Below are 12045 nucleotides of genomic sequence, written 5' to 3'. Positions count from 1 at the left end.
CCTGGGTGAAATGATCCACAAGCCTGTTTGCAGGGGTTCATGCTTGACTCTGTGGTGTCCCTGAGCCTTCAGGGATGACCGCTGGGCCCTCAGCCCTCAGCTCCTTACCTTCTTCCTCTCCAGGGGCTGCCTGAGGAGCTGGCTCCTCCCCTAACCAGGCACTTCCCAAACTCCTCCCCTTGTTCGCTCCACCCACCCTCACAAGGCAGGTCCACTGAGGCAGGGGCCCTAAACCCACTTACTCTGGGCACAGGCGTGGCTGCTGATCTTGCGGAAGCCGGTGGGGCAAGCACAGGTGTAGTTCTGTCCACTGGGCAGACACAGGTGGGTGCAGCCTCCATTGTTGTCCCCACAGCGATTTTTCCCTGCTCAAAAAGCCCAGAGCGAGAGGGTCAGGTGAGGCCAAAGGTTGGCAGAAGGGGTCCCAAGGCTAGTGAGTGGGGGTGTAGCAAAGGCACGATCTTCCTGAAGGAAGAAACTATGTCTTCTTATTTTGTATATCTGCCCCCACCTACGAGCAGAGTGAATACCTGACACACAGGAAATGTTTGCATGAATTAGATGGGGGATAGCAAAGCAAAATGAGTCTTTCCTAAGTCTCCATGTTGTACCCTAGGGGTCCAGCAGAGGGCGGAATGAGTCCGCACCAGCGCCAACCTTAAATTTCCTTGCTGGGAACCCTGGCAACTGTTGACAGGTGCAAGGAAGGTTCTCAGAAGCACTGGAAGCTCACCAGGTGGGCGTTCTTTTTTACCTGCAGGCTGGCGCTGGGGGTGCAGGGTGTGGATGTCCATGGGGAAGTGGAGTTTGTTGCGAATGATCTCCTGGTTCTTGCCAGTAAATTTGTTGGCACTATTGATGCTCTTGGTGTGCCAGTCTGTCCAGTACAAGCTGTCTTCAAACACCGTGATGGCAAAGGGATGCGGGAGGCCTGGGGAAAGTCCAGGAGGACCTCAGTCTACACATGGCCTGCCCGGCTCCTGGGCCCAGGCCTGGCATCTGTACAAATCTCACCCTCTGCCAAAGGCTTCTGGGGGCTGGGACAGGGTAAGCAGAACGAGAGATGAAGGAGAGCAAAGGAAGGGCCTCACCCTGGCTAATGACAGCCTTGCGGTGACTCCCGTCCAGATTGGCCCTCTCAATGACGTGGTGCTTAGCATCCACCCAGTACATACGGCGCCCGGCATAATCGATGGTGAGGCCGTTGGGCCAGAAGAGATGGGTATCAGCGATGATGCGGCGGCCAGAGCCATCCATGCTGGAGGCCTCGATGCGGGGGGTGTTGCCCCAGTCTGTCCAGTAAATGGTCCTGGGAAGAGAGAAAAGGACATTGAGAGGTAGGCAGTAGAGGGCAGGTAAGGTACCCAGCATAGTAATCAGGCAGGGGGCTCTTATTGATAGGGAACTCCAACTGGTAGGAAATACATTCTGTTGGGTTTACAGAGTGTTTTTCAATGTTTGAATTATTTATTTTATTATTATTAAAAAAAATTTTTTTGGCCACATCACATGGCATATGGGTCCTTAGTTCCCTGACCAGGGATCCAACCCATGCCCCCTGAATTGGAAGTACAGAATCTTAACCATGGGACCACCAGGGAAGTCCCTCAATGCTTGAATTTAAATGTCTCTAGACAGAGAATGTATTCACTTAACAAAAATATTTTGGAGTATCTGCTATGAGATGAGCATATCTTTTCGCATTGAGAGCATGGCAGTGAACAAAACAGATGAAAATCCTGACCTTGTGAAACAAAAAAATACTAGTGGGCTACGACTCAGGACAGGCATTTTCTTCTTGGTCACAGCCTCTACCGCTGCCTTTTGTCATTTTCACACCCGCACACGCACACACATGCCACGTACCACACACACTACGTTTCTAAACCAGCGGACCTATAACTGTAGGATCTTAGAAGACACCCCTCTCAATTGATTGCACTTAATTTTTAAAAGCCAGAGGCAAAGAACTTCCCCTGCAAAAGACCTTTCTTCTAATAATAAAATTACTAATTTTTATTCATTCGCTCAACCCTATAAACTAATAACAAAAGTACTAACCAGCTACCACTTACATAATGTGTGTTGTGCCATTTAAAATGCATCACCTCACTTCATCTTCACACAGCTGTGAGGTAGGTATATTTTTATCACCAGTTTAGAAATGAGTAAAATGGAAGCCTAGAGAGATGAACTAGCCCAAGGCCATACAGTCAGTTACCGAAGAGCTGGAAACCCTGGTGCGTCTGGGTGCAGAGCCAAGGCTGTTAACGCCACACTGTGAGGTCCCCTGGCCCCCCAGTAAAGCCTGGCCCAGGGGGTGGAGGAACTGTCCCTAAAGGTTGTAAGAGGAACGTGGCAGCTGGAGTCACAGCTCGCTCACCCCTCCATGGGGTGCAAGGCGATGGCCCTGGGCTTCTCCAGGTCCTGCCACAGCAGCACCTTCCGGTGGGCCCCGTCCAGGCTGGCCACCTCAATCCTTGAGGTCCCCGAGTCGGTCCAGTAGAGTTTGTCATGGACCCAATCCACAGCCAGGCCCCCTGGTGGAAACAGGCCATGGAAAGAGTGTCAGGGGTTCAGCCAGGGCCCCTGTGTGCTATAGAAACAAGGGCAACTCTTGCATGAAGCTGTTTCTTGGGCCAGGCACTCTTCTCACCATTTTACAAACACACGTTTTACCTTGAATTGTGACAACTGTGTGAGTTAGGTGCCATAATAATCCCCATGAGGATGAAGCAACTGAGGCAAAGAGAACTCAAGTAACCATCCAAGGTCATGCGTTTCCTCCTCTCAGCCAATCATACTCCACTTCCAGAATCCTAGCTCCCTGACCCCCACTGGCCCCGGGGTTTGCAATTTGTGCCTCAGGGTTTTACAGGGGAACATCATTAGTTCCATAAACGTCTGCATCAAATGTACTTAATTAATACCGAATTCTAACCCACTTCCCCTGCTTGTCGAATGGCCTGAGATGGCAGAGTGAGCTACTGTTTTTCTAATCTGCAAACATTTGGATGCTATCTATCTGGGTCCATCAGAATATTCCTAATATGAAGTAATCAACACAAAGGTCAGAGTTAGATGGGATGCCAGGCTGATAGAGAATTACAGCTGTCAGCCGCAAATCTCTGGTTTCAAACAGCTCCATTCAACGAAATGGTCTCAGTATTCTCACTGATCGAGCTCAATCACGAGCAAACATTACAAATCTGAGCCTATAAAATGAATGTAGACTAATGAACATTTTCTGTATTAGAGCTGCATGCAAGGTTTCACTGTGAGATGTTTTGCTGTCTAAAGGTTTGTGGCCACTCACACGTTCCTTCCTTGGTGGTTTTGCACGTGGTGTGGCCCTGCCCCTCCCCACGGGTCCTCGTTCCTTACCTGGGCTCTCGAGCCCTGTAGACACAACCTCCTCCACGTTGCTGCCATTGAGGTTGGCGCGGAGGATCCGGTCCAGGGTGACGTCAGACCAGAAGACAAGCTCGCGCCGGTGGTGGAAATCCAGGGCGATGGCGTTCTCCAGGTTGTTGAGCAGCAGCGTGTACTCGGAGCGGTGCGGCAGCACCTGCCGGATGTCGATGCGATTGGCGAACAGTAGCACAGGCTCCGGCCCTGGGACGTGGCATAGAAATGGGGCCCCAACTGGGCTCCAGAGCTGCTCCCTGGCAGCCATCAGCATGCACCCCCCCCAAGCTCCAAGGGGCCTCCTGGCCCACTAGGGCATGTCTCAAGCTGTCAGCATCCATCATTATGAGAAGACTGGCAGCCTGCAAAGCGTACATCTCATCCCATTCTTGGGGCCCAGAATGCAACTCACAATCCATTTTATTGCAATGGAAACGTCTTATGGAACGAACTTATGGTCCCCAGGGAGGAAGGATACAGGGAGGCAATAGTTAGGGAGTTTGGGATGAATATGTACACGCTGCTATATTTAAAATGGATAACCAACAAGGACCTATGTAGCAGAAGGAACTCTGCACAATATTACGTGGCAGCCTGGATGGGAGGGGAGTACGGGGGAGAATGGATACATGTACATGTGTGGCTGAGTCCCTTTGCTGTGCACCTGAACTATCCCAACATTGTTAATTGCTGATTCTCTTGTTCAGTTGCTCAGTTGTGTCCGACTCTTTGCGACCCCATGGACTGCAGCATGCCAGGCTTCCCTGTCCTTCACGATCTCCCAGAGTTTGCTCAAACTTGTTATTCGGCTATGCTGCTGCTGCTGCTGCTGCTAAGTCGCTTCAGTCGTGTCCGACTCTGTGTGACCCCATAGATGGCAGCCCATGAGGCTCCCCCGTCCCTGAGATTCTCCAGGCAAGAACACTGGAGTGGGTTTCCATTGCCTTCTCCAATGCAGGAAAGTGAAAAGTGAAAGCGAAGTCGCTGAGTATTATTCGACTCTTAGCGACCCCGTGGACTGCGGCCCACCAGGCTCCTCCATCCATGGGATTTTCCAGGCAAGAGTACTGGAGTGGGGTGCCATTGCCTTCTCCGGTTAATCGGCTATACCTCAATATAAAATTAAAAGGCCAAAAAAAAAAAAAAAACCATCTCTCTAACTCTCTACCAATCTCCAAGCACCAGAGCCCCTGGCTGCCCTGCTCAGCTCTTTGCCCACCCAGCCAAATGCCAACCCCCGCCCCCCCTTACCCAGAGCCTTGCAGCTGCGCCGGTCAGGCCGGAGTTCGTAGCCTGCTTCGCACCAGCACTGGAAAGCCCCCTCACTGTTGGTGCAGCCCTGGCTGCAGTACCCCTCCTCGGCACATTCGTTCACATCTGTGACATGGAGCAAGGGCAGAAGATCTCGGTTCTACCATCTTCCAGCCTGAGCTCCCAAGCTGACCAGCTCTTTCCTGCCCACACACCCGCCTACTTCCCAGGTCCAGCGGGAAGCCTACAGAGCAAGTGGTTAAGGGCTTTGAGCTGGGCTGGGGTCCCAGCTCTGCTATTCATCAGCACTGTGACCTTCATTAAGTGACAACCTCTCTGAGCTTTCATTTCCCCCCGTCTTCGAAACGAGAGGGACAACAATCCCCAGCTCCCGGGGCTATCAAGATAATGACACATGGGCACGTCTCTCAGAGGGCTGGCCCACGGCTAGCCCAGCCCCCCGCCCTGCTCCCACCCGGGGGGGCCCCAGCTCACCCTGGCAGGTGCGCCCATCCTCAGTGAGCCGGTAGCCGGTGTGGCAGGTACACTGGATGGCCCCCCGCACCATCTGGCACTTCTGGGCACAGCCGCCGTTGTTAACACTGCAGTTCTCCTCACCCGTCCGGGGCCCTGTGCCAGCCAAGCCAGAGATGGGAGTTGAGCCCGGAATCCTCCCCCAGACGGCCAACTTGGCATTCCACCTGGACCACGAAGAACAGCTCCCGGGGCTGCGAGCGTCCCTGGGGAGGACTCTCTTTGAAGCAGATGGGTGGGGCACGGCCACAAACCATGGGCGGGCGCACCCGGAGAGTGGGGTGGGGACACTCACGGCAGTTCTGCTGGGGGCTCTCATCGCTGTTGTCCCCACAGTCGTTGACCCCGTTACACAGCTTCCTCTGCCCGATGCAGCGCCCGTTCCAACACAGGAACTGGTCCGAGGCACACTGGGGGCTTCCTAGAGAGGAAGATGGGGAGGGAAGGAGACCCAGGTCAGCGCCAGGCAGGGCTGACGGGGCTTGGGTCAACAACAACAAAAAGATGGGAGCCTGTCATTTTCTATGCTGAGCTGGAGACAGATGAGACTCAAGGTGGGAGGGTTGGGGTCCAGGGCAGGAAACAGCTCAGACAGGGCTGTCTGCGTTCGTGTTCTCCCCAGGACAGTGGCATGGTGAGATGGGACGTGGGGCAGAATGAGAGAGCCCACCCATCCGTCCGGCACCTGTGAGGCTAGGGGAAGGGGTGTAGGGCTGTCAACCGGAGAGCAGGCCAGAGCAACAGGCGCTGGCCGCGTGTGAGTAAGAATGTGAGAGGCCGTTGAAACTCCCGGCTCTGATATTGTGTTCCAGGCCATGAGGCTGCAGATCAACAGATGCACCTGATTTGACACTGGTAACTGAAACAAGCAAGAAAAATCCAGGCCACGGGCAAGACTTGATGAAAGCATCACGTTGGCCAGACTGCAGAGGCAGCAGTAACACCCTCTTTCCACCTCCTTGCTCCAGCCTAACTACGGGCTAGGGGGCCTGGGGCTCTCCAGGGAGACCGTACCCGTGTTCTCACAGTTCTCTTCATCGCTGTTGTCCGCACAGTCGTCCTCCCCATCACAGCGCCAGGACAGACGGACGCAGCGGCCTGACCGACAGCGGAACTGTTCCGCTGTACACACCGAGGTGGCTGGGCAAAGCACAGGGCTGATGAAAGGCTGACCCCGCTTTAGCCCGAAGCCCCACCCTGCCACCCTAGGCTGCACTTTACGCCAGCACCCACGCCACTTTTTTTCCTAAGATTTTTTTTTTTTTTGATGTGGACCATTTTTCTTTTTTGGGGGCCATTTTTAAAGTCTGTATTGAATTGTTACAATGTTGTTTCTGTTATACCTTTTGGATGTTTTTGGCCAGGAGGCAAGAGGGAGCTGAACTCCCTAAACAGGGATCAAACCGGCACCCTTGTCTTCCAAGCTAAATCTTAACTAAAGGACTGCAGTGAAATCCCTTTGACACTCTTCTTGACACAAGGGTCACAGTTGGTCTCTATGGCATCTCTGTGGGAATCAAAAAAAGGTGTCTTTTCCTCAAGACATTTTACTGCCATCTGCTGGAAAACTGCCATGATGACTATATAGATGTAGAGAATTATGGAATAAATAAGTCTACTGGGGGACTGGCGTCTTTTGGACCTAGCACCTTTGTGCAGTGCCCAGCCTACACGACTGTACATGATGGACCTGTCTTAACTATCCTGGAGCTTTATCAGAGGTGGCCTGTCCCTGCTTCCGGCCCAGACCTTGGCACTGCCCCCCACTCACTGCAGTTGCGCTCATCAGACTGGTCATCACAGTCCGCATCGCCGTCACAGCGCCAGCCCGCGTTGATGCACAGGCCGCTGTCACACATAAACTCGCCAGAGCGGCAGGGCTGGTGGGAGGCTGGGGAGACACGCCAGGCTTCTGTCTTTAGCCGGTCTACACACGCAGTGTCCCACAGTGGACCAGGAAGCCACATCGCCGGCACCCCGGCTTCTCTGTGTTGGCCCCATAGGGAACCAGGGACTCTAGAAGCTCCTCTCCTGAGCTCCTGCCCCAGCTGGCAACCCGGCCTCACCCCTGCCCCCCAGGAGCTCCTCCCAGCATGGCCTCCCCTCCTCCACCCCGCTGGCCAGAGTGCTCACAGCAGTCAGACTCGTCCGACCAGTCTCCGCAGTCGTCATCACCATCGCAGTGGTAGATGTCGAGGATGCAGCGGCCGTAGGCACACTGGAACTCCTCCAGGTTGCAAGGGGGTGCTGGCACTGCTGAGGCTGGAAGGAGGGCAAGGCGGGGAAGGGCACGCACTCAGGCCCCCTCAGAGGAGAGGGGCCCAGACTCCTCCAAGGGGCCAGGCGCTCAGACACAGAAGTTTCCTTGGGCGTGGCCCTGATACATGCCCGTATGCCAGAGGACCAAAGGGAGGCCTCCCTTCTCACCTGGGGCACCTGTTCCCTCCCGGCCCCGCCCAGGAGGAGCTGTTGCCTAAGAACCCACCCTCCCGCCGGCCGGCCGGCGCTGTCCTTTCACTCCTCGGCCTGGCCCTCAGCCCACGGCATGGCGCCCTCTGCCCCCAGCCCAGCCTGGCAGCCTGAGTCCTGGGGTCACTCACGACAGCTCTCCTCGTCGGAGCCGTCTTTGCAGTCGGTGTCTCCGTCGCAGTACCAGTGCTCAGCAATGCAGCTTCCATCGCTGCAGCGGAATTCCTTGTCCGAGCACTTGCGCATGTCTGGGGGGTGGAGAGGGGGACACAATGGGACAGCAGTCCTGCAGGAGCCGCGCCGGTTACCCTCCGGTCATCCTCCCTGACTCCCACCCTCGCTGCCCCCCGGGAGTCTGACCCAGGCCCTGCAAGACTCCGTGGGTTCGGTATAGACTCCTGAGGGGAAAGAAGAGGCCCTGGAGAGACTGGCCTCAGGTTCCCGTTCTGTGGTCCCTGGGGTGTCGGGCCCATCTCCCCATCCTGCTCTCCTCCAACTGCTCCAGATACCCGGGCAGTTCGAGGCTTGGGCAGTGCTAGGGCCCCCGAGGCTCTTGCCCCTGCCTCGGCCAGGCCATCCACAGCCTCGCTGCCCGTCCCCTGCTGCCCCCGGAGCACCGCCCCCGGAGCACCGCCCCCGGAGCACCGCCCCCGGAGCACCGCCCCCGGAGCACCGCCCCCGGAGCACCGCCCCCGAGCACCGCCCCCGGAGCACCGCCCCCGGAGCACCGCTCACCACACTGCTCGTCACTGTTGTCGCCACAGTCGTTGTCGCCGTCGCAGTGCCACAGGCTCCGGATGCAGTAGCCATTCTGGCAGGGGAACTCGTCCTCCTCACACTCCCGGGGGGCTGTGGGCACAGAGCGGTCAGGGGCCGGCCAGCGCCCGGACGCCCAGCGGGAAGCCTGGTGGAGCAGAGCACCTCTGATGCTGCCCTAGGGAGCTGGGGAGCTGGCTGTCCCCCACCTCCAGGGGGGCTTAGATAAGCCGAGAGAGGAGGTGGAAGGACAAGAGCCAAAGACCACGGGCTGGGGCCTCATTTTCTTTTCTTTTCTTTATTTATTTTGTATTTATTTTAATTGGAGGGTAATTACAATATTGTAGTGGTTTTGCTGTACATTGACACGAATCAGCCATGGGTGTATGTAATACACCACATTAACAAATTGAAAGATAAAAACCACATGATTATCTCAATAGATGCAGAGAAAGCCTTTGACAAAATTCAACATCCATTTATGATAAAAACCCTCCAGAAAGCAGGAATAGAAGGAACATACCTCAACATAATAAAAGCTATATGTGACAAACCCACAGCAAACATTAACCTCAGTGGTGAAAAAGCGGGGCCTCATTTTCTGACTGAAACGCCTTTTCCCGCCGAGCCGGTGGAAGCCACCCAGCCCCGCCCAGCACTCACGGCAGTCCTGCTCGTCCGAGTCATCCTCACAGTCGTTGTCCCCGTCGCACACCCAGGAGCGGCGGATACACTTGCCGTTGTCACAGTGAAAGTCGAGAGGGGAGCAGGTGGGCAGCTCTGAGCCCCGGGAAGGGGAGGGGAACAGGGGTCAGTCTGGGGCCCTTACTCAGGCACACCCCATCCTTCCTTCTGGCCCTGTCTGAATTACGGTCCCTCCTCACTGGCTCCTCCAACTGCCCCCGGCGCCCACTAATACAGAACCAGGCAGAAACAGCAGCTAAGAAGAGAGAGCTTCCTCAGGGGTTCACAGGACAGAAGAGTCCGAGGAACTCAAAACCACCGGGAAAGCAGTGAAGGAAAGCATGAAAAGAGACAAATGTATTTCCTCACCCCGCCCCATTCCTCTTATTAAATGATGGCTGACACAACTGGGCTCCACGTCAACTTCTAGAACTCATTACTTTTATCACACAAGCCAGTTACCCTCGCCTAGCTCCAGGGTCTTCCAACTGTACAATGGGGATAATTATAATTGACTCAGAGAGGTCTTTTGAGATAATGCATATGAAAGTGCTCCATGAAAGTGAGCCATTTACCACCGTCGCAATTAGCTAAACTGGTTAGGGGTAATAAGGTCCGGGCTATAGCTTCACTCTTACGAGACTAATTAGCCTCCCTCAGACGTAGGTGCTGCCGGGGTGGGGGCCACACCCCAGAACCCAGACACATAACTGGCTCAGGAGCAATATTGCTACACACCCAGGACGTGTATCCAGGGCACCCTAGCCTGTGGTGCACATTATCGCACTAGGGGAAAGGGGAGACTTAACAAGAATATAAAATTTCTTACCAAGTTTAGTTTATTTAAGAAGGTGTGATTACACAGAATACCAACGTAAGAAATAAACAGTCTGCATCCACGTATAGTGTGCACATTTAAAAATATACAAATATGCATCACAAATACACACGCACACAAATACAGAGATCTATTCAAGGCTGTTTTTTCCTATGCTTGTTTAAAGTCTCTGTTTTATTGGCTGTGTTGTGTGTGTTCAGTCGCTCGGTTGTGTCCGACTCTTCGTGACCCCATGGACTGCAGCCCGCCAGGCTCCTTTGTCTATGGGGATTCTCCAGGCAAGAATACTGGAGTGGGTTGCCATGCCCTCCTCCAGGGGATCTTCCCAATAACCCAGGGATTGAACCCAGGTCTCCCGCATTGCAGGCGGGCTCTTTACCATCTGAGCCACCAGGGAAGCCCAAGAATACTGAAGCAGGTTCCCTATCCCTTTTCTAGGGGAGCTTCCCAACCCAGGAATCGAACTGGGGTCTCCTACGTTGCAGGCGGATTCTTTACCAGCTGAGCTACCATTTATTGACTATACGTGTGTGGAAATATGGGAAATAGGGGAAGGTTGAAGCCATACACACTGTGAGGAAACCTCCCATCTGTTTATATCTGTCACCCTCCCAAGAGCCCGGGGCAGGGGGAGGGGTTCTTACTACATCCGTCCTCATCGCTGTGGTCCCCGCAGTCGTTGTCTCCATCACACTGCCACTGGGCAGGGATGCAGGTACACTCTCCCAGGGCGCTCACCGCACACGTGAAGTGGCTCCGACCACAGGCACACTCGGGGCTGCTGGCCAGTCCTGGGCAGAGAGAAGAGGAACCAGTGAGGGCTCAGCTCCCACCCAACTAAAACCCATTCCAGGGGGGGCAAGGTAGAGGAGCCAAGTCTAGGGGCACTGTTACCCAGGAGGTCAGGGAGATGACTGCGGGGAGATGTGGATGACGTCATGGTGCTGTCCCCCTCCTCTAGACACAAATGGTCCAGAAGATACTGTCTGACTTTGGGCTCACAGATGGCCCAGGTCTCCCCTCTATGACAGGGTTTTCTGCACACCCGCAAAAGACCAGAGACAAATAACGCCAAATTGCAGGGCTACTGGTCCCGAGGAAAGGGAACCAGGGACAGGAGGCCGATGCACAAAGGCTTCCAGGTCCTTCCCTCCGAATCCAGGCCCTTCCCTCCGAATCCAGGGGGCGTTATGGATGCTTTTGCCTCTATTCAGGACTGGGACGCTGAATTAAAATGCTGGCGCCCCTCTGGGCATGAGAAGTCACACCGGGGAGCAGGAAGCAGCAGACACTGCTGGGAGTCCTACAGTCGGAGCGCACCTCTAAGGGGGGCGACCAGGAGAAGGGGGGACGGGATACGGGGTAGGGGGACCAGGTTCCCTTGGGGCAGAACGACTGGGGCCAGCCGAGGCCTTCCTGTTTGTGGGCCTGGCTGCGGCCTGGAGGAAGGATGGCAGGGGCCGCCCCGCCCCCAGCCCCCGCTGCACGCAGCTGGGCTTCCCTATTGAGCATCCAGCTATCTGCCTGGCCAAGTCCCATGACCGGCCGCTGCACCCCCTCCCCAGCGTGCCCAGCAGGATGCCCTGGGATGGCGTGTGAATGGCTCGGTGCCCCCGCTCCAGCCTCAGCTGGAACAAAGGGTTCTGCCAGGGTCACTCTTCCCACCCCCGACACCAGCATTCATCTAACCCGCTGGGCTGCTGCAGCTGGGAAGGACGGGGGCCACCTCTCCCTTGCTCATCTCCCCCACTTGCTTTCTTCTCCTTGTCCTCCCCTCCGCTGGGCGCTGCCCTCGGGCTGGGCTGGAATGAGGAAGGAGTCAGCTTCCAAATGCCACCCCGCTTCCTTTCCTATTTCCCGGGCCCAGCGTTCCTCTCTTGGCTCATCTCCTTGACATCCATCGTCACTTCACATTATATTCCTGGGGCCAGCTTTAGGGTTCAGGGCCCAGAGTGAAAGGGTGGATTGCTATTCCCACCGAAAGCAAAGGACTGCTGTTCCCTAGACCCCTCCCTCTCCATGTCCACCCCCAGGACAATGATAAGCAGAAAGCAGGGGTCCCTAACCTGCAGATGGATGGGGGGCTGGGTGGGCAGCCTTTGTGA

At 55.3% G+C, this 12045-nt stretch overlaps 1 protein-coding gene across 5 annotated transcripts in view; it reads right to left on the bottom strand.

Moving 5' to 3' along the window:
* The window catches only part of LRP4 (LDL receptor related protein 4), a 53629-nt gene that overhangs the window by 28691 nt on the left and 12893 nt on the right, over positions 1–12045 (bottom strand). For 4 of the 5 annotated variants that reach the window (XM_025266102.3, XM_025266103.3, XM_025266104.3 and 1 more), the window contains exons 2-16: positions 10585–10731; positions 9082–9198; positions 8398–8511; positions 7794–7910; positions 7327–7455; positions 6965–7084; positions 6208–6333; positions 5489–5614; positions 5155–5289; positions 4660–4785; positions 3385–3615; positions 2384–2540; positions 1092–1309; positions 755–931; positions 243–365 (exon numbers count right to left, since the gene is read on the bottom strand). In XM_025266102.3, the coding sequence (XP_025121887.3) occupies positions 243–365; positions 755–931; positions 1092–1309; positions 2384–2540; positions 3385–3615; positions 4660–4785; positions 5155–5289; positions 5489–5614; positions 6208–6333; positions 6965–7084; positions 7327–7455; positions 7794–7910; positions 8398–8511; positions 9082–9198; positions 10585–10731 (2163 nt within the window). Of the gene's footprint in view, positions 1–242; positions 366–754; positions 932–1091; positions 1310–2383; positions 2541–3384; positions 3616–4659; positions 4786–5154; positions 5290–5488; positions 5615–6207; positions 6334–6964; positions 7085–7326; positions 7456–7793; positions 7911–8022; positions 8244–8397; positions 8512–9081; positions 9199–10584; positions 10732–12045 lie in introns of those variants that run through there. The other variant, XM_025266105.3, reaches the window with a different exon arrangement.

Source organism: Bubalus bubalis, chromosome 16 (assembly GCF_019923935.1).
Source record: "Bubalus bubalis isolate 160015118507 breed Murrah chromosome 16, NDDB_SH_1, whole genome shotgun sequence".
In the NCBI taxonomy this organism is placed as follows: domain Eukaryota; kingdom Metazoa; phylum Chordata; class Mammalia; order Artiodactyla; family Bovidae; genus Bubalus; species Bubalus bubalis.
The sequence above is the reverse complement of the archived record's forward strand: the minus strand, read 5'-3'. Positions and strand labels throughout refer to the sequence as shown.